The following is a 22,600-nucleotide window of genomic DNA, read 5'->3' as shown; positions in this document are numbered from 1 at the left end:
TAGAATGTAAAAAGCAAACTAAAAACAATCTATGTGGGGGCCGGGCCACTTCTTTTTCAAATGAAAAAAAGAATTCTCTTTCTAAAACCTGACAAGAAACTGAATGAACACTGAAAATGAACAAACCAGAAATTATGTCTACGACGTTTAATGATGCACCAAAAAAATCCCATATAAAAAATATAGCTAGAGAAAATGAAATGATGAGATGTTCTCAAGCCGAGTTGTTGAACTCGAGTTGCTGTTGAAAGAACTCGGCCCGGATTTTTGATGAACTCAAGTTGTACAACTCGAGTTATATTTACAAACTCTAGTTTGTAAATATAACTCGAGTTGTACAACTCGAGTTGCAAACTTGGGACACTATAATTCGCCATTAGCTCTAGTTTTACAGTACATACATACATAGTTCTATTAGCTAACGGGTGCCTATTGATGTACCATTGTTAATTTAACCAGATCTACGGTTATGCTATCGTAATACCAATATATTGCACCTTACTTTTGCAAACTCGCGTTGCGTGTTCACAACTCGAGTTGTGCAATTCGAGTTGTACAACTCGAGTTGTGAACACGCAACGCGAGGCGCTGTAAGGCGCCATATGTTACTGTCCCAGTTTATTATTATTGCAAGTTACTACGGATTATAGTCCGAACCTCAACGGGTTTGAAGCTTGCCGAGTTTGTATATCGACAACGGTTGGTCTCAATCTTATTATAATAATAAGTAAGCTTATCAATATTATAATTATTATACTTTTGCATTATTATTTTATTTATGGAAGTTTATAGTCTTACAATCTATAGTCTTGTTATTTTCTTGCGTTCATTGATTTTCTTAATTTCTTCTCTTGAGCAGTTCATTTACAATTTTGGTATTATGATAATGATTATGCAAAGGCATGCTATCAATTTGAAACTCGGTTAGCTTAGGCTTATATACTTCATCAGATAACCACTGGAGGCTATTTCTAGTTTGTGGGTGTAAAAATTTTTCTATCACCGTGATATTGGTGGTGTACAGTACAGCATAAATTGTCGATATTCAGACCAACCTTTGTTTAGATTCGGACCAACCTCTGTCGAGATTGGGACTTGTCTAGGTTTGGACTTGTCGATGTTGGGACTGTTTCATGTTACTACAATCCTGGTTGAATCTGTTTGTACCTTTACATCATTTATTATTACTGTGTGAAAAAGGTTTACTTCATGCATGGTTTAATAAATTGCAGAATAAAATTTTGGCAATAGAGAACAGCTTTCATATTCTTTCATGGCTAAAAACCAGACATCCGATGGAGCAGTGCAGAGGTTACCACGAATCACTTTCCCTCCTGCTGCTCGTAAGTGCCTATTAATGCTGCAGTTCTAATATATGGCATTCGATGAATGTTTCTAATGACACATTTAATCGTTTTTCTGTCATAATTTCTCATTAATTAAACAATTTTTGCACACAATAATATTAAATACTTGTGTTAATGATCCACCTTTTTGCCGCCGAAAGTCATTTGAAATTACTGTCCAAATAGTAACCTGGTGAAGATACTTTTCAGTATTATTGACTTACATACTTCAATTTGGCAAATTCTTTTTTCTTGCATTCAACATCCATATAAAACTATAATGTGCAAACTATATGTAAGTTGGTGGGGTAAAGGTATTAGCAGTTTCACACAAAGTACAAATGTGAGCCAAAGACAACCTGGTTTTTCAAGTATCGCAGTTTTTGAGAATCCACAATTGCAATTAATTCAGTAAAAGGATGATGTTAATCAAATTTTGGTTATGAAAGGAAAAATGGCTGTGGCCCTTCTGAGAGAAATAACACTTGGCTATAACATATTTGATATTCGCAGTGCAAAACTTGAAAATGTAATCTTTTTATAACTTTCAAAAAGGCACTATGAAATATTTAAGCACATTTTTCTTCGGTGTGATCAATGCTGTTGATCATGCTAAATATATATACCAGCTTCCAGTTTTTCAGTATTAAGCCATTTCCCATTTTTGAATGAACGAAACCAAAAGTAGAGAATGCTTGAGCTTAAGGCGATTGTAGTAAAGAGTGTGATGTCATAATGTAATTTATTACACAGAGTAGTAAGGGCAACTGTACCAGTTACAGTTGCCACCTCAAAATAAACCCTGCTTGAAGATTTACTAAATATGTAAACTCGTATGTCCTAACTTCATAGGTCCTAACTTCATAGGTCCCAACTTCAAAGGTCCTAACTTCATAGGTCCTAACTTCAAAGGTCCTAACTTCATAGGTCCTAACTTCAAAGGTCCTAACTTCTTAGGTCCTAACTTCATAGGTGTAGCTATGTTCCGTATAGATATGAGAGGGGTTTGTGACTGATGCAAACTTTATTGGCCAAAGTTTACAACGTAAAAACTACAATAGAATTATGCATATTATAAAAAGCATCAATAGACAAGATTTCGCATTCAGTCAAAATTTACACCAGTTTTATGATATATAAAAGTTTTACATCACTCTTTAAGCAGTTGTTAAAAGATAGCATTGGTAAAGTAGCATATAATGAGGTATAAATTCAGTATTGTCACAGCAACAAACAGATGTAAATCATTGAAATGTTAAACTACAGCCATTCTGCTTAAACTATAAAATTGCAGTTGAGAAATATATAGTGGCTATATAAAATGAGAAATTGCATACCTTGTACTCTCTGTCACGAAACTAGCTAATACTACAATCTGCTTGAGAGATACAGTCGAAAGTGTCACTCGTACCTTTGAGCGCACCTCTTCACTTTTCGTGCTGTACTGCGGTCTTGAGACGGTATCTCGCTTTTATACAGTGGCAATCTTGTAAACATGTAAACAACTACTGCTAAGTATAAAATTAGAACTTATAAATCACTAAAATAACTTTTGCAATTGGTAAGCAATAGGGTTTCGCCGATTCATTTGTTGCTTTTACTATAGGTGACAGCGTTGCCACTACATTTTCATCATTGAAAGTTAGTGCATTGCGCAATGATGACCAGTTCAGGCAGCCTACCAATTAATTATCCACCAGGTCAAATAAACAGCAAACAGGAAAATAGACAGCCAACCCAAATACATGAATCATGGCAGCACCATGCAACCCTTCAAAACACAAGTGTGTTGATCACGCTAGGGCTGCCGTTACACTCCCCCCTTTAATTCGGCCATATTTTATTGGGACGAATTCAACAACTTGCAGCTTAATAAGATAACATGTGAGTAATATATATAAAGGCGGGGTGAGCGAGTATCAGCTAATACTAAACTATTACTAAATTAAATTGGTGCATTTACGAATTGACAGGCTTGCAAAGAAAAACTAATTTGTGTATAGGTCTCTCTACGATAGAATGTGGTGAAACACGCTTTCCTTTGCTGTTCATGTTACTATCTGCCATTAGTAGTTTGGCTTTTCTAACTAACCCATCTTTGCTTGGTATTGTTGCTATAACCCTGGCTAGCGACCAGTGGTTTCTGTGTTTAGTTTCATCTTTTAAGATGACTATGTCATTAATTTCAATGTTTGGAGTAGCTTCTGTCCATTTCTGTCTGGCTTGAAGTGTTTGCAAGTATTCTTTGCGCCAGCGTGACCAAAATGTGTTGGCCAAGCTTTGTACTACCCTCCAACGCTTTCTGGAGTAAGCATCAGTTTGGTCAAACTTGCCGGGTGGAGGCAGGACAACTTTTGATTTCATTGTGAGTAACTGATTAGGAGATAGCGCAGTCGTGAATTTATCTTCGCTATTCTGCGCAGTCAAAGGTCTGCAGTTGACAATAGCCATAGTTTCATAAAGGAATGTTCGAAGTGTGCTAGTGTCTAGTCTATTGGAGCTATTCATGAGGATAGAATTTAGAATACTTCTAATTGTGCGAATGTGGCGTTCCCACACTCCTCCCATGTGGCTTGAATGAGGTGTATTCGTAACAAAGTCAAAATTGTTCTCTTGGGCATACATTGATAGTTTGGAATTGCTGCTTTCTGCTAGAGCCTTACGTAGTTCGTTTGCAGCACCTATGAAGTTGGTGCCCCTGTCAGTGTGAATTTGACGAATTGGACCTCTGATTGCGATGAAACATCTAAGAGCGTTAATAAATGCATCTGTGCTCATGTCATCTATGACTTCGATATGAATGGCTCTAGATGCCATACAGGTAAAGATAACCCCATAACGCTTGAATTCCTTTCGATTTTCTTTGACTACGAATGGGCCAAAACAGTCACACCCTACGCAAGTAAAAGGCGGGTTGCATGTTACTCGTTCACTTGGCAAGTCTGCCATCTTTTGCGTCTCAGTTGGACGTCTTTGTTTTCTGCATGATACACACTTGTGGATATAAGAGGTTACCATAGAGTTCAATCCTATTACCCAGAATCCTGCTGACCTGATCTCACACATTGTCATGCCTTTTCCTTGGTGTTTAACCTTCTCATGGCATTCTGCTATTACTAGTCTTGTGACATGTGAACTTTTGGGCAGTATGACTGGGTGTGTTTCTGCGAAAGGCAATCTGGCTGATTTCAGTCGACCACCGACTCTCATAACTCCTGAGGCATCAATAAAAGGGTCAAGTTTGGCCAGAGTACTAGACTTGTTCAGAGTTCCTTGCTTTACTTGCTCATACTCTGTGAGTCCATCTTGTTGGGCCCACATCATGATAGTCAGTTTTGCCTTTTCATATGATTGTACGCCAAAGTCAGGATTCGCTGGTGCCTTTTTCAATCTTGCCCAGTTCTGTAGCTTGCGCACTGCTCTCACTGCCGATGAGAGTTTTGAGTATACTTTGAGTCTTTCAGCCATTGTCAGGTCCTTTGATTTAAGTATGCTGTGGCATTTAGCTTTGACTTCTGGGTCAACGAGTTTAAGAAGAACATCTTCTTTGGCCGGAGGTATAGGCTCAAAGCAGCTGTTCCAGAATATTTCTGGCCCGGTAAACCAGCACGAGTCTACCAGCTTTGCGACAGTAGCTCCTCGTGAGGCTATATCCGCAGGATTACTGTTTGTACTGATATGGTGCCATTGGTCAACAGTTGTTATGTTGCATATCTGTTGAACTCTGTTAGCAACATACACATGGAACCTACGTGCCTCATTGTGAATATACCCTAGTACTAACTTAGAGTCAGTCCAGAAGACCTCTTTAGTAACGTTTGCAAGTTTTAGTTCTGCCTTTAGATTGTGTGCTATTTTTGCAGACAGCACAGCAGCTTGTAGCTCTGCTCTTGGAACTGTTACTTGCTTCAGTGGGGCAACTCTGGATTTGCCGCAGAGTAGAGCACAGTGTACTCGTTTGTCTGAGTTGACATAACGTATATAAGAGCATTGACCATAGCCTGATGCACTTGCGTCTGAGAAATGATGCAGTTCTGTGACTATAACTTGGTCGAAGTCTGGTGGTTTCAAACACCTGTCAACTTTCACCCTGTTTAGCGCTAACAGATCATGTGTCCATGACTGCCATTTTGCTTGTAGGTGTTCTGGTAATGGGTCATCCCAATCCAGATTGTCTCTGCACATCTGCTGCAGGACTTGTTTTCCCATCAAAATGAATGGTGAAATGAAACCTAGTGGATCAAACACTGAGGCTATGGTGGATAGAATTCCACGCCGAGTAGTTGCTTGGCTTTTGAGCATGACTCTAAATTGAAACTGATCATTTTCAACACACCACTCTATGCCTAAAGCGCGCTCTATTGGAAGTGTGCTATTTGCAGCTTGCAAATCAAGATCTTGAAGTGTCTCAGCTTTTTCTGAACTTGGTATGGTTCTAAGAACCTCTTTGTCATTGCTCACAAACTTGTGCAGTCTGATATTGCCCTTAGAGCATATGTCAATAGCTCTATTTATTACAGCTACTGCTTGTTCTTGTGAGTCCAAGCTAATGAGTCCATCATACACATAAAAATCATGCAGCATAAAATCTTTGGCTTGTACACTGTATGGATCATTTGGATTGTGTTTGTCAGTAGCCAATTGTCGCAGGCCAAATGTTGCACATTCTGGAGAGGAAGTGACTCCAAAAAGGTGAACAGCCATCCTATACACCGCTACCTCTGACATGCTATCATCTTTGAACCAGAGGAATCTGAGATAGTCTCGATCAGATTCATGGACTTTGAACATGTGGAACATCCGTTGTATGTCGCACATGACAGCTATTCGGCCTTTTCTAAACCTATGCAGTACACCTATGAGGCTGTTCAAAACGTCTGGGCCTTGTAACAAGTGGTTATTAAGAGACTCATTGTGGAACTTCGCACTACAGTCAAACACGACCCTAATCTTGTCAGGTTTTTTGGGATGGTACACTCCAAAATGAGGAATGTACCAAACCCTGCCTGGTTTTGCCTTGCTGTCTGTGAGCACCAATTCGGCATCTCCAGACTCTATGATAGAATTCATGAATGAAATGTAGTCATTCTGATATTGTGGGTTGTTTGCTAGCTTTTTTCGTAGAAGCTCAAAACGCTTTTTAGCCATGCATAGGTTGTTTGGCATCTCTGGCCGAACTTTGAATGGCAAAGGCATTGAGTAAAAGCCCTCTTTAGTTTGCTCTGTGTTTTCAGTAAGTGTACAGACAAACTGCTGATCTTCTTTTGACATGGAAGTTTGTTTAGCAACAGAGTTCTCAGAGAAATCTTGTTGCAGCAAATCTATGATTTCCTTGCATGAAGGATCTTTATTTACTTTGTACGCAAAGCTAACAGACATGGGTTCACGTTCAACGTGGCCTGGATTTTGAAGCGTTGTTACAAGATGACTAACACGACTTGATCTATCCAAACCTTTTCTAGTTTTGCCTACTATGCTCCATCCTAATGGTGTTTGCACAGCATATGGATCAGAAACATTTTCACCTATTAAAGATTGAAGAGGTATAAGAGCTCTAGATGTGTCATAGCCTATGAGCATGCCTACCTCTACATTGTCTAACTTGGGAAGTTCGCACGCTATCATTTTCAAATGGGTCCAAGATTTCGCTACCTCTGCTGTGGGTATGTGATCTCTATCTAGGGGTATAGAGTCTCTTGTGTATGCACATGGAACTTTTATTTTGTCAGTATTTTTGTAACCACGAATGGTTAGGTCATTGTGCATCATACATTGCGTGTTTTTGTTCTTAGATGTCATTGTTGTTAGTTTCAATGTGGTTTGTCGACCTAGTGTATCTAACTGGGCTACTGCTTGATTGGTTACAAATGTGGTATCCGACATTGTGTCTAGCAGGGCATATATCAGTACTTCATGATCAGGCTGATTGCTACAAGATAACCACACTGGCACTATCATTGAGTTGAGTCCTGTTGCAGCTTTTAACCTATTGCATGTTGCTTTTGATCTTGTTTGACTACTTTCCTTGCTTTCTGTGGGTGCATTGTTACCTTCTTTAATTGTGTCAGCAGTTTTGGAAGTAGGTGCATATGTTGCAACAGTCGGTGGGACAGAATTTGAAACATGTTTAGGTTGCATTGCATTATGAGTTGTGTTTATGTTCTGTGTGGTTTGCACTTCTGTTCTACTGCTTGTTTTGTCAATAGGTGCGACTAATTGAGTTGCCCTTTGTTTGTCAAAGTGAAGTGCTGTGGGATGTGGCCCACTACATCTTGTGCACTTAGCCTTGTGTCTACATTGCGATGACCTGTGGCTTGGTTTTAAGCAAGCCCAGCACAGCTTGTTTTCTTGAACAAAGCTCTTCCTTTCATCCTGTGTTTTATTTGCGAACCTTTTACATTCTGTAACCCTGTGGTTAGGAATGTTGCAAAATGTACATCGCTGACCATCATTATTGCTACTTGACAAGCGTGCCATTGATTTTGGTTTTTCTGGTCTTTTGGCTTGTTTGAAGTCATCTGCACTTGCAAGACAGCTCATGAGCGTGGGGTCATTTACAATGTCTGATTCGTCACCAAGAAATTTTACAAATTCTTCAAATTTTGGAAATTTACCATTGACTTTTTTGTGTTTCACTACTTGCCGCTTCCACCTGTTTGCTAACCAGTCTGGAAGTTTGCTCATCAGCATGATGTTTTGCTGGGAGTCATTTAAGACTGCTAGTTCTTCTATTTGTTGCATGGCTGTTTGGCACTGACCTAGAAAGTCTGCAGACTTTTGAATGCCTGTGTGATCATTGGCTCTGAGTTTTGGCCATTGTTGCAGTTTAGAGCGAAATGCTTCTGCTACAGCAAAATCAGATCCAAAACGATCTTTTAGCTTTTGCTTAGCTGTTAGATAAGCCATGTCCGATTTTAATATAAAGGCACCACTGATCGCTTCTTTAGCTGGACCTGCTACGTACTTTTTAAGATAATGAATCTTGTCAGCATCTGGAATGCCTGAGTTTTCAACTAGTGTCCTAAAGGAAATTTCCCAGTCTACATATTCTAGCGGATTGCCTGTAAATATAGGTGGGTCAGGCACTGGTAGCCTGCTACTGCGCATAGCTTTAGCTATTGATTCAGCAAGTATGTGCATGTCTGATGCACCACTTTTTTATGATCTAGTATTTACTGTTGATTCTGAGTTGCTTGCAAGCTTTTGCTCCATTTTTGGTGCATTATGGTCATATCTAATGGCTGAGTGAGAAGAGGCAAGAGTATTACTAACAATAGAAATGTGTTCAAGAGCATGGGTAATCTCTTCTCTCTCATCTAAGTCATGTTCTTCAAGAAGTTGTCTTCTCTGATTTATTAGTTCCTTTTTAGTCACAAGCTCATTTTCTTTCATGCGCAACTTTTGAGCGTGTAGTTTACTTTCTAGCTCTTTGAGCATGCATTCGTCTTCATATTGACGACGAAGTGCTTTTATTTCTGTGTCTACTTCAGCAGCCTGTATTCTGGCAGCTGCCAGTTTAACTGAACTTTTAGAACGCATGCTGATAGAAGGTGCTTCAGTATGCAAAACTGCTTGACTCTGAGACATTTTTTGGTCACTGCTTTCATGCTCACTTTCAACTTTGCTAGATTCTACATAATTTTCCATGAGTTTCACTTGCTCATCATGTTGGGTTAGGCCTGAGTATTTTGGGTCAAAGCCTCTCAAGATTTCTAAATCAGCTTTTGTATCTAGGTAAATGTTGGTCAACAATTCCTGCTTCTCTAAATCTAAGGTGATCAGCTGATCACCAGTGAGTTTATTGAACTTTCTAATATTGCGTTGAATGTTCTGTTTTCTAATTGCAATAGCATTCTTGATTGCCTTATCACTTTGTTTACGGTTTGTCTTGCCTATTGTGATATCTATTACCTATTTGATGACACCTAGATATGGAGTGTTAGGTAGCGCTGCGTCATAACACTATTGTGAGTTTGAAAAGGTTCCAAAGGAAATACCACAAAACAACAAGGGGTCGCCAAATACCAACCTATGTGCTGCTAAGCAAGCCAGTGAACAATCAAAATATAGGAGCTTGACTGGTTTTCATAAAAACCCCAATTAACTGCCCAATTTTAATTACTTGGTTCACGACCTAATTGCTATTTACTTACTACAAATTTGTGAAATTCCAATGGCTTACCAATTACAATTACAAAAGTGAAGGTCGCTAAATAACCTAGTCCTATTAGATTGCCACAAAAAGGAGCGAGATTTTTCACGGTTGCTTTGTTGTGACTCACCGAACCTTCTTTCTTGATCTTGAGATTGAGGATAATCTGGATCCTTAGATGTGTAAATAGTTTCACTTCTACTTCTTTGTTTGTATCCTTCTTTAGGATATCTCTCCACTTGGCTTGAATCCCTCTTTAGGAGACAAGTTTTTACTTTAGCTATGTTCCGTATAGATGAGAGGGGTTTGTGACTGATGCAAACTTTATTGGCCAAAGTTTACAACGTAAAAACCACAATAGAATTATGCATATTATAAAAAGCATCAATAGACAAGATTTCGCATTCAGTCAAAATTTACACCAGTTTTATGATATATAAAAGTTTTACATCACTCTTTAAGCAGTTGTTAAAAGATAGCATTGGTAAAGTAGCATATAATGAGGTATAAATTCAGTATTGTCACAGCAACAAACAGATGTAAATCATTGAAATGTTAAACTACAGCCATTCTGCTTAAACTATAAAATTGCAGTTGAGAAATATATAGTGGCTATATAAAATGAGAAATTGCATACCTTGTACTCTCTGTCACGAAACTAGCTAATACTACAATCTGCTTGAGAGATACAGTTGAAAGTGTCACTCGTACCTTTGAGCGCACCTCTTCACTTTTCGTGCTGTACTGCGGTCTTGAGACGGTATCTCGCTTTTATACAGTGGCAATCTTGTAAACATGTAAACAACTACTGCTAAGTATAAAATTAGAACTTAAAAATCACTAAAATAACTTTTGCAATTGGTAAGCAATAGGGTTTCGCCGATTCATTTGTTGCTTTTACTATAGGTGACAGCGTTGTCACTACATTTTCATCATTGAAAGTTAGTGCATTTCGCAATGATGACCAGTTCAGGCAGCCTACCAATTAATTATCCACCAGGTCAAATAAACAGCAAACAGGAAAATAGACAGCCAACCCAAATACATGAATCATGGCAGCACCATGCAACCCTTCAAAACACAAGTGTGTTGATCACGCTAGGGCTGCCGTTACAATAGGTCTTAACTTCAAAGGTCCTAACTTCAAAGGTCCTAACTTCAAAGGTCCTAACTTCTTAGGTTTTAACTTCATAGGTCCTAACTTCAAAGGCCCTAAATTCATAGGTCCTAACTTCAAAGGTCCTAACTTCTTAGGTTTTAACTTCATAGGTCCTAACTTCAAAGGTCCTAACCTCATAGGTCCTAACTTCAAAGGTCCTAACTTCATAGGTCCTAACTTCATAGGTCCTAACTTCATAGGTCCTAACTTCAAAGGTCTTAACTTCAAAGGCCCTAAATTCATAGGTCCTAACTTCATAGGTCCTAACTTCAAGGGTTCTAACTTCAAAGGCCCTAACTTCAAAGATCCTAACTTCTTAGGTCCTAACTTCTTAGGTCCTAACTTCTTAGGTCCTAACTTCATAGGTCCTAACTTTATAGGTCCTAACTTCAAAGGTCCTAACTTCAAAGGTCTTAACTTCATAGGTCCTAACTTCATAGGTCCTAACTTCATAGGTCCTAACTTCATAGGTCTTAACCTCAAAGGTCCTTCTGTAGCATTGTACTACATTTGCAATCAATCATCTTCATCACACTTGCTAATTCATGACAGAGGAGTATTTAAAAATTTGTTACACACACTTAGATAAGACAGTTTACAAGTCAAGCAACATTGATTTTTGCCAAATTATAAATAATGATGAAAGTTGTGGTGTTTTCTCTGAAAAAAATTTGTTTTTTGTGCTACACCCGACTGGGAAGTTTGCCTGTTACTGGTTTTGCTGGTAAAATTATTGGGGATAGATTTACACGCATCTCTAAGCTATTAGATGCTCTTTATGACAGAAATTAGTTTTCTATCTATAACATCTCAAGACTGACATCTGTTTCTCAACAGTTGAACACTTATTAAACAGTTGAACAGTTATTATATCCGTTTTTGACTACCAGAACACAATTTAAAATCTTTTAAATGTTGTGGATGCTTATATTATCCATAAAGTTTGACTTCTGGCAGCGAAGTAACTGGCCTAGCAATTCTAACTATGAAAGTTAGTGAAGTCTAACAATATCTAGAGAAATTATATTCAAAGGATGATATGTGCTTTCAAATTTTACCCTCACGAGTTTTAGCTGATGATAGTTGTAGTTGTAGCCTCTGGTTTCAATAGAACTTGTCGGTTTGATACATAAGGCTATTTTGTAGATACAATTAAACCTCTACTTCTGGAACATAATTTGTCTATTAAAACAGAGTGTTTGGGTCAAATTTTTTTGTAGTTCATTTAATTTGTTCCACAGCCTAAAAACCTATGAGAATTTTATAATAAATGCTGTAATGTTTACATGTAGCAACATAATGAATGCCTTATGTAAAGATTTGTATAAATATTTTAATGGAAAAAAATAATGAGCAAAGAATATTGTTATTTTTAATTTATATTAGAGACAAAAGAGTGCAAGGGTAGACCTGGTGATGTGTGGATTCAGCGAAAGTGGTGGCGAAGATAGGAAACATACCTGATTCTAATTTGCACTAAATCATGTCGTTACTAATAGATCTGATGCTTGCTTCATCACTTTTTAAATTATTAATTTTCACCCATTGTTTGCAAAATGGTGCGCTTCAAGGGACATCAAATGCCATATCTTTAAAGTTACTTGGAGTGTAGAATCAAATTTCAATTGTCGTTTAAGGTCCTATGTTAAAGCAATCATATGTAGAGGTTTGATTGTATTGTAATTGCACTGTATACGTATACTTGTAACCATTACTGCTACTATTGCTAGCCTATCAGCCAGTCCACTGGCGGGGCCCGCGGCTACCTGAATACTCCGATTATGACGATTCGACGTTTGAGTACCTGGTGAAACGGAGGTTAGTTGCTGCCAAAAAGCTTTTGATTGTGACCAGACAAGCTATATTGTCACATCATATGTACTTTTACCGCTATCATATCCTAACATCAATGTAGCGTGACAACTATGCCAAGATGCATTATAAATTGGTGCCATTCGCAAAGCCTTCATTCCTTTTGTTTGCTTCATATATTCATGCGTGTCACATTCATGGGTGATGATGGCAACTAATGATACTCTTGTGTGGTTCATATATTCATGCGAGTGACAGTCATGTGTGATGATGGCACCTAATGATACTCTTGTGTGGTTCATATATTCATGCGTGTCACAGTCATGTGTGATGATGGTACCTAATGATACTCTTGTGTGGTTCATATATTCATGCGAGTGACAGTCATGTGTGATGATGGCACCTAATGATACTCTTGTGTGGTTCATATATTCATGCGTGTCACAGTCATGTGTGATGATGGTACCTAATGATACTCTTGTGTGGTTCATATATTCATGCGTGTCACAGTCATGGGTGATGATGGCAACTAATGATACTCTTGTGTGGTTCATATATTCATGCGAGTGACAGTCATGTGTGATGATGGTACCTAATGATACTCTTGTGTGGTTCATATATTCATGCGTGTCACAGTCATGTGTGATGATGGTACCTAATGATACTCTTGTGTGGTTCATATATTCATGCGTGTCACAGTCATGTGTGATGATGATACCTAATGATACTCTTGTGCGGTTTATATATTCATGCGTGTCACAGTCATGGGTGATGATGGCACCTAATGATACTCTTGTGTGGTTCATATATTCTTGCGTGTCACAGTCATGGGTGATGATGGCAACTAATGATACTCTTGTGCGGTTTATATATTCATGCGTGTCACAGTCATGTGTGATGATGGTACCTAATGATACTCTTGTGTGGTTCATATATTCATGCGTGTCACAGTCATGTGTGATGATGGCACCTAATGATACTCTTGTGTGGTTCATATATTCATGCGTGTCACAGTCATGGGTGATGATGGCAACTAATGATACTCTTGTGCGGTTTATATATTCATGCGTGTCACAGTCATGTGTGATGATGGTACCTAATGATACTCTTGTGTGGTTCATATATTCATGCGAGTGACAGTCATGGGTGATGATGATACCTAATGATACTCTTGTGCGGTTCATATATTCATGCGTGTCACAGTCATGGGTGATGATGATACCTAATGATACTCTTGTGCGGTTCATATATTCATGCGTGTCACAGTCATGGGTGATGATGGCACCTAATGATACTTTTGTGTGGTTCATATATTCATGCGTGTCACAGTCATGTGTGATGATGATACCTAATGATACTCTTGTGCGGTTCATATATTCATGCGTGTCACAGTCATGTGTGATGATGGCGCCTAATGATACTCTTGTGTGGTTTATATATTCATGCGAGTGACAGTCATGGGTGATGATGATACCTAATGATACTCTTGTGTGGTTCATATATTCATGCGTGTCACAGTCATGGGTGATGATGGTATCTAATGATACTCTTGTGTGGTTCATATATTCATGCGTGTCACAGTCATGTGTGATGATGATACCTAATGATACTCTTGTGCGGTTCATATATTCATGCGTGTCACAGTCATGGGTGATGATGGCGCCTAATGATACTCTTGTGTGGTTCATATATTCATGCGTGTCACAGTCATGGGTGATGATGGAACCTAATGATACTCTTGTGTGGTTCATATATTCATGCGTGTCACAGTCATGGGTGATGATGATACCTAATGATACTCTTGTGCGGTTCATATATTCATGCGTGTCACAGTCATGGGTGATGATGGCGCCTAATGATACTCTTGTGTGGTTCATATATTCATGCGTGTCACAGTCATGGGTGATGATGGAACCTAATGATACTCTTGTGTGGTTCATATATTCATGCGTGTCACAGTCATGGGTGATGATGGCACCTAATGATACTCTTGTGCGGTTCATATATTCATGCGTGTGACAGTCATGGGTGATGATGATACCTAATGATACTCTTGTGCGGTTCATATATTCATGCGAGTGACAGTCATGTGTGATGATGGTACCTAATGATACTTTTGTGTGGTTTATATATTCATGCGAGTGACAGTCATGGGTGATGATGGAACCTAATGATACTCTTGTGTGGTTTATATATTCATGCGAGTGACAGTCATGGGTGATGATGGAACCTAATGATACTCTTGTGTGGTTCATATATTCATGCGTGTCACAGTCATGTGTGATGATGATACCTAATGATACTCTTGTGCGGTTTATATATTCATGCGTGTCACAGTCATGTGTGATGATGGCGCCTAATGATACTCTTGTGTGGTTCATATATTCATGCGTGTCACAGTCATGGGTGATGATGGCACCTAATGATACTCTTCTGTGGTTCATATATTCATGCGTGTCACATTCATGGGTGATGATGGCGCCTAATGATACTCTTGTGTGGTTCATATATTCATGCGTGTGACAGTCATGGGTGATGATGGCACCTAATGATACTCTTGTGTGGTTCATATATTCATGCGTGTCACATTCATGGGTGATGATGGTGCCTAATGATACTCTTGTGTGGTTCATATATTCATGCGTGTCACAGTCATGGGTGATGATGGTACCTAATGATACTCTTGTGTGGTTCATATATTCATGCATGTCACAGTCATGGGTGATGATGGTACCTAATGATACTCTTGTGCGGTTCATATATTCATGCGTGTCACAGTCATGGGTGATGATGGCACCTAGTGATACTCTTGTGCGGTTCATATATTCATGCGTGTGACAGTCATGGGTGATGATGATACCTAATGATACTCTTGTGCGGTTCATATATTCATGCGAGTGACAGTCATGTGTGATGATGGTACCTAATGATACTCTTGTGTGGTTCATATATTCATGCGTGTCACAGTCATGTGTGATGATGGCACCTAATGATACTCTTGTGTGGTTCATATATTCATGCGTGTCACAGTCATGGGTGATGATGATACCTAATGATACTCTTGTGCGGTTTATATATTCATGCGTGTCACAGTCATGGGTGATGATGGAACCTAATGATACTCTTGTGTGGTTCATATATTCATGCGTGTGACAGTCATGGGTGATGATGATACCTAATGATACTCTTGTGCGGTTCATATATTCATGCGTGTGACAGTCATGGGTGATGATGATACCTAATGATACTCTTGTGCGGTTCATATATTCATGCGAGTGACAGTCATGTGTGATGATGGTACCTAATGATACTCTTGTGTGGTTCATATATTCATGCGTGTGACAGTCATGGGTGATGATGATACCTAATGATACTCTTGTGCGGTTCATATATTCATGCGAGTGACAGTCATGTGTGATGATGGTACCTAATGATACTCTTGTGTGGTTCATATATTCATGCGTGTCACAGTCATGGGTGATGATGGCACCTAATGATACTCTTGTGTGGTTCATATATTCATGCGTGTCACAGTCATGGGTGATGATGATACCTAATGATACTCTTGTGCGGTTTATATATTCATGCGTGTCACAGTCATGGGTGATGATGGAACCTAATGATACTCTTGTGTGGTTTATATATTCATGCGTGTCACATTCATGGGTGATGATGGTACCTAATGATACTCTTGTGTGGTTTATATATTCATGCGAGTCACATTCATGGGTGATGATGGCACCTAATGATACTCTTGTGTGGTTCATATATTCATGCAAGTGACAGTCATGGGTGATGATGGTACCTAATGATACTCTTGTGTGGTTTATATATTCATGCGTGTCACAGTCATGGGTGATGATGGTACCTAATGATACTCTTGTGTGGTTTATATATTCATGCGTGTCACAGTCATGTGTGATGATGGCACCTAATGATACTTTTGTGTGGTTCATATATTCTTGCGTGTCACAGTCATGTGTGATGATGGCACCTAATGATACTCTTGTGTGGTTCATATATTCATGCGTGTCACAGTCATGGGTGATGATGGCACCTAATGATACTCTTGTGTGGTTCATATATTCATGCATGTCACAGTCATGGGTGATGATGATACCTAATGATACTCTTGTGTGGTTCATATATTCATGCGAGTGACAGTCATGGGTGATGATGGCACCTAATGATACTCTTGTGTGGTTTATATATTCATGCGAGTCACAGTCATGGGTGATGATGGTACCTAATGATACTCTTGTGCGGTTCATATATTCATGCGTGTCACAGTCATGGGTGATGATGGCGCCTAATGATACTCTTGTGTGGTTTATATATTCATGCGTGTCACAGTCATGGGTGATGATGGCACCTAATGATACTCTTGTGTGGTTCATATATTCTTGCGTGTCACATTCATGGGTGATGATGGTACCTAATGATACTCTTGTGTGGTTCATATATTCATGCGTGTCACAGTCATGTGTGATGATGGCACCTAATGATACTCTTGTGTGGTTCATATATTCATGCGTGTCACAGTCATGGGTGATGATGATACCTAATGATACTCTTGTGTGGTTCATATATTCATGCGTGTCACAGTCATGGGTGATGATGGTACCTAATGATACTCTTGTGTGGTTCATATATTCATGCATGTCACAGTCATGGGTGATGATGATACCTAATGATACTCTTGTGTGGTTCATATATTCATGCGAGTGACAGTCATGGGTGATGATGGCACCTAATGATACTCTTGTGTGGTTTATATATTCATGCGTGTCACAGTCATGGGTGATGATGGCACCTAATGATACTCTTGTGCGGTTCATATATTCATGCATGTCACAGTCATGGGTGATGATGATACCTAATGATACTCTTGTGTGGTTCATATATTCATGCGTGTCACAGTCATGGGTGATGATGGCACCTAATGATACTCTTGTGCGGTTCATATATTCATGCATGTCACAGTCATGGGTGATGATGATACCTAATGATACTCTTGTGTGGTTCATATATTCATGCGAGTGACAGTCATGGGTGATGATGGCACCTAATGATACTCTTGTGTGGTTTATATATTCATGCGAGTCACAGTCATGGGTGATGATGGCACCTAATGATACTCTTGTGTGGTTCATATATTCATGCGTGTCACAGTCATGGGTGATGATGATACCTAATGATACTCTTGTGTGGTTCATATATTCATGCAAGTGACAGTCATGGGTGATGATGGCACCTAATGATACTCTTGTGTGGTTTATATATTCATGCGAGTGACAGTCATGGGTGATGATGGTACCTAATGATACTCTTGTGTGGTTCATATATTCATGCAAGTGACAGTCATGGGTGATGATGGCACCTAATGATACTCTTGTGTGGTTTATATATTCATGCGAGTCACAGTCATGGGTGATGATGGTACCTAATGATACTCTTGTGTGGTTTATATATTCATGCGAGTCACAGTCATGGGTGATGATGATACCTAATGATACTCTTGTGTGGTTCATATATTCATGCATGTCACAGTCATGGGTGATGATGATACCTAATGATACTCTTGTGTGGTTCATATATTCATGCGAGTGACAGTCATGGGTGATGATGGCACCTAATGATACTCTTGTGTGGTTTATATATTCATGCGTGTCACAGTCATGGGTGATGATGGCACCTAATGATACTCTTGTGTGGTTTATATATTCATGCGAGTCACAGTCATGGGTGATGATGGTACCTAATGATACTCTTGTGTGGTTTATATATTCATGCGAGTCACAGTCATGGGTGATGATGGTACCTAATGATACTCTTGTGCGGTTTATATATTCATGCGTGTCACAGTCATGGGTGATGATGATACCTAATGATACTCTTGTGTGGTTTATATATTCATGCGAGTCACAGTCATGGGTGATGATGGTACCTAATGATACTCTTGTGCGGTTTATATATTCATGCGTGTCACAGTCATGGGTGATGATGATACCTAATGATACTCTTGTGTGGTTCATATATTCATGCGTGTCACAGTCATGGGTGATGATGATACCTAATGATACTCTTGTGCGGTTTATATATTCATGCGTGTCACAGTCATGGGTGATGATGGCAACTAATGATACTCTTGTGTGGTTCATATATTCATGCGTGTCACATTCATGGGTGATGATGGCACCTAATGATACTCTTGTGTGGTTCATATATTCATGCATGTCACAGTCATGGGTGATGATGGTACCTAATGATACTCTTGTGTGGTTCATATATTCATGCGTGTCACAGTCATGGGTGATGATGGAACCTAATGATACTCTTGTGTGGTTTATATATTCATGCGTGTCACAGTCATGGGTGATGATGGCACCTAATGATACTCTTGTGTGGTTCATATATTCATGCAAGTGACAGTCATGGGTGATGATGGTACCTAATGATACTCTTGTGTGGTTCATATATTCATGCGAGTGACAGTCATGGGTGATGATGGCACCTAATGATACTCTTGTGTGGTTCATATATTCATGCGTGTCACAGTCATGGGTGATGATGGTACCTAATGATACTCTTGTGTGGTTCATATATTCATGCGTGTCACAGTCATGGGTGATGATGGTACCTAATGATACTCTTGTGTGGTTCATATATTCATGCGAGTGACAGTCATGGGTGATGATGGTACCTAATGATACTCTTGTGTGGTTCATATATTCATGCGTGTCACAGTCATGTGTGATGATGATACCTAATGATACTCTTGTGTGGTTTATATATTCATGCGTGTCACAGTCATGGGTGATGATGGCGCCTAATGATACTCTTGTGTGGTTTATATATTCATGCAAGTGACAGTCATGGGTGATGATGGCACCTAATGATACTCTTGTGTGGTTTATATATTCATGCAAGTGACAGTCATGGGTGATGATGGAACCTAATGATACTCTTGTGTGGTTCATATATTCATGCGTGTCACAGTCATGGGTGATGATGGTACCTAATGATACTCTTGTGCGGTTTATATATTCATGCGTGTCACAGTCATGGGTGATGATGGTACCTAATGATACTCTTGTGTGGTTCATATATTCATGCGTGTCACAGTCATGGGTGATGATGGTACCTAATGATACTCTTGTGCGGTTTATATATTCATGCGTGTCACAGTCATGGGTGATGATGGTACCTAATGATACTCTTGTGTGGTTCATATATTCATGCGAGTCACAGTCATGGGTGATGATGGTACCTAATGATACTCTTGTGTGGTTTATATATTCATGCGTGTCACAGTCATGTGTGATGATGATACCTAATGATACTCTTGTGTGGTTTATATATTCATGCGTGTCACAGTCATGGGTGATGATGGTACCTAATGATACTCTTGTGTGGTTCATATATTCATGCGTGTCACAGTCATGGGTGATGATGATACCTAATGATACTCTTGTGCGGTTTATATATTCATGCGTGTCACAGTCATGGGTGATGATGGCAACTAATGATACTCTTGTGTGGTTCATATATTCATGCGTGTCACAGTCATGGGTGATGATGATACCTAATGATACTCTTGTGCGGTTTATATATTCATGCGTGTCACAGTCATGGGTGATGATGGCAACTAATGATACTCTTGTGTGGTTTATATATTCATGCGTGTCACAGTCATGGGTGATGATGGTACCTAATGATACTCTTGTGTGGTTCATATATTCATGCGTGTCACAGTCATGGGTGATGATGATACCTAATGATACTCTTGTGCGGTTTATATATTCATGCGTGTCACAGTCATGGGTGATGATGGTACCTAATGATACTCTTGTGTGGTTCATATATTCATGCAAGTGACAGTCATGGGTGATGATGGCACCTAATGATACTCTTGTGCGGTTCATATATTCATGCGTGTCACAGTCATGGGTGATGATGGTACCTAATGATACTCTTGTGTGGTTCATATATTCATGCAAGTGACAGTCATGGGTGATGATGGCACCTAATGATACTCTTGTGTGGTTCATATATTCATGCAAGTGACAGTCATGGGTGATGATGGCACCTAATGATACTCTTGTGCGGTTCATATATTCATGCATGTCACAGTCATGGGTGATGATGATACCTAATGATACTCTTGTGTGGTTCATATATTCATGCGAGTCACAGTCATGGGTGATGATGGTACCTAATGATACTCTTGTGTGGTTTATATATTCATGCGTGTCACAGTCATGTGTGATGATGATACCTAATGATACTCTTGTGTGGTTTATATATTCATGCGTGTCACAGTCATGGGTGATGATGGCGCCTAATGATACTCTTGTGTGGTTTATATATTCATGCAAGTGACAGTCATGGGTGATGATGGCACCTAATGATACTCTTGTGTGGTTTATATATTCATGCAAGTGACAGTCATGGGTGATGATGGCACCTAATGATACTCTTGTGTGGTTTATATATTCATGCGTGTCACAGTCATGGGTGATGATGATACCTAATGATACTCTTGTGTGGTTCATATATTCATGCGAGTCACAGTCATGGGTGATGATGATACCTAATGATACTCTTGTGCGGTTTATATATTCATGCGTGTCACAGTCATGGGTGATGATGGCACCTAATGATACTCTTGTGCGGTTCATATATTCATGCATGTCACAGTCATGGGTGATGATGATACCTAATGATACTCTTGTGTGGTTCATATATTCATGCGAGTGACAGTCATGGGTGATGATGGCACCTAATGATACTCTTGTGTGGTTCATATATTCATGCGTGTCACAGTCATGTGTGATGATGATACCTAATGATACTCTTGTGTGGTTTATATATTCATGCGTGTCACAGTCATGGGTGATGATGGCGCCTAATGATACTCTTGTGTGGTTTATATATTCATGCAAGTGACAGTCATGGGTGATGATGGCACCTAATGATACTCTTGTGTGGTTTATATATTCATGCAAGTGACAGTCATGGGTGATGATGGAACCTAATGATACTCTTGTGTGGTTCATATATTCATGCGTGTCACATTCATGGGTGATGATGGTACCTAATGATACTCTTGTGCGGTTTATATATTCATGCGTGTCACAGTCATGTGTGATGATGGCACCTAATGATACTCTTGTGCGGTTCATATATTCATGCATGTCACAGTCATGGGTGATGATGATACCTAATGATACTCTTGTGTGGTTCATATATTCATGCGAGTGACAGTCATGGGTGATGATGGCACCTAATGATACTCTTGTGTGGTTCATATATTCATGCGTGTCACAGTCATGGGTGATGATGGTACCTAATGATACTCTTGTGCGGTTTATATATTCATGCGTGTCACAGTCATGGGTGATGATGATACCTAATGATACTCTTGTGTGGTTCATATATTCATGCATGTCACAGTCATGGGTGATGATGATACCTAATGATACTCTTGTGTGGTTTATATATTCATGCGTGTCACAGTCATGGGTGATGATGGTACCTAATGATACTCTTGTGCGGTTTATATATTCATGCGTGTCACAGTCATGGGTGATGATGATACCTAATGATACTCTTGTGTGGTTCATATATTCATGCATGTCACAGTCATGGGTGATGATGATACCTAATGATACTCTTGTGCGGTTTATATATTCATGCGTGTCACAGTCATGTGTGATGATGGCACCTAATGATACTCTTGTGCGGTTCATATATTCATGCATGTCACAGTCATGGGTGATGATGATACCTAATGATACTCTTGTGTGGTTCATATATTCATGCGAGTGACAGTCATGGGTGATGATGGCACCTAATGATACTCTTGTGTGGTTTATATATTCATGCGAGTCACAGTCATGGGTGATGATGGTACCTAATGATACTCTTGTGCGGTTTATATATTCATGCGTGTCACAGTCATGGGTGATGATGATACCTAATGATACTCTTGTGTGGTTCATATATTCATGCGTGTCACAGTCATGGGTGATGATGATACCTAATGATACTCTTGTGCGGTTTATATATTCATGCGTGTCACAGTCATGGGTGATGATGGCAACTAATGATACTCTTGTGTGGTTCATA

The 22,600-nt window shown here is 39.3% G+C and overlaps 1 protein-coding gene across 4 annotated transcripts in view; it reads left to right on the top strand.

The window, feature by feature from the left end:
• LOC137392204 (caspase-3-like) overlaps positions 1-22,600 on the top strand; it is a 49,621-nt gene that overhangs the window by 6,773 nt on the left and 20,248 nt on the right. For 2 of the 4 annotated variants that reach the window (XM_068078865.1, XM_068078856.1), the window contains exons 2-3: positions 1,233-1,343; positions 12,388-12,475. The exons of 1 other annotated variant lie outside the window; for it this stretch is intronic. In XM_068078865.1, the coding sequence (XP_067934966.1) occupies positions 1,274-1,343; positions 12,388-12,475 (158 nt within the window). In that variant the 5' untranslated portion in view covers positions 1,233-1,273. Of the gene's footprint in view, positions 1-1,232; positions 1,344-12,387; positions 12,476-22,600 lie in introns of those variants that run through there. One more of the 4 variants, XM_068078871.1, reaches the window with a different exon arrangement.

The sequence above is a fragment of the Watersipora subatra genome, chromosome 1, assembly GCF_963576615.1.
Source record: "Watersipora subatra chromosome 1, tzWatSuba1.1, whole genome shotgun sequence".
Taxonomy (NCBI): domain Eukaryota; kingdom Metazoa; phylum Bryozoa; class Gymnolaemata; order Cheilostomatida; family Watersiporidae; genus Watersipora; species Watersipora subatra.
This window is presented reverse-complemented; position numbering and strand designations above follow the sequence as displayed.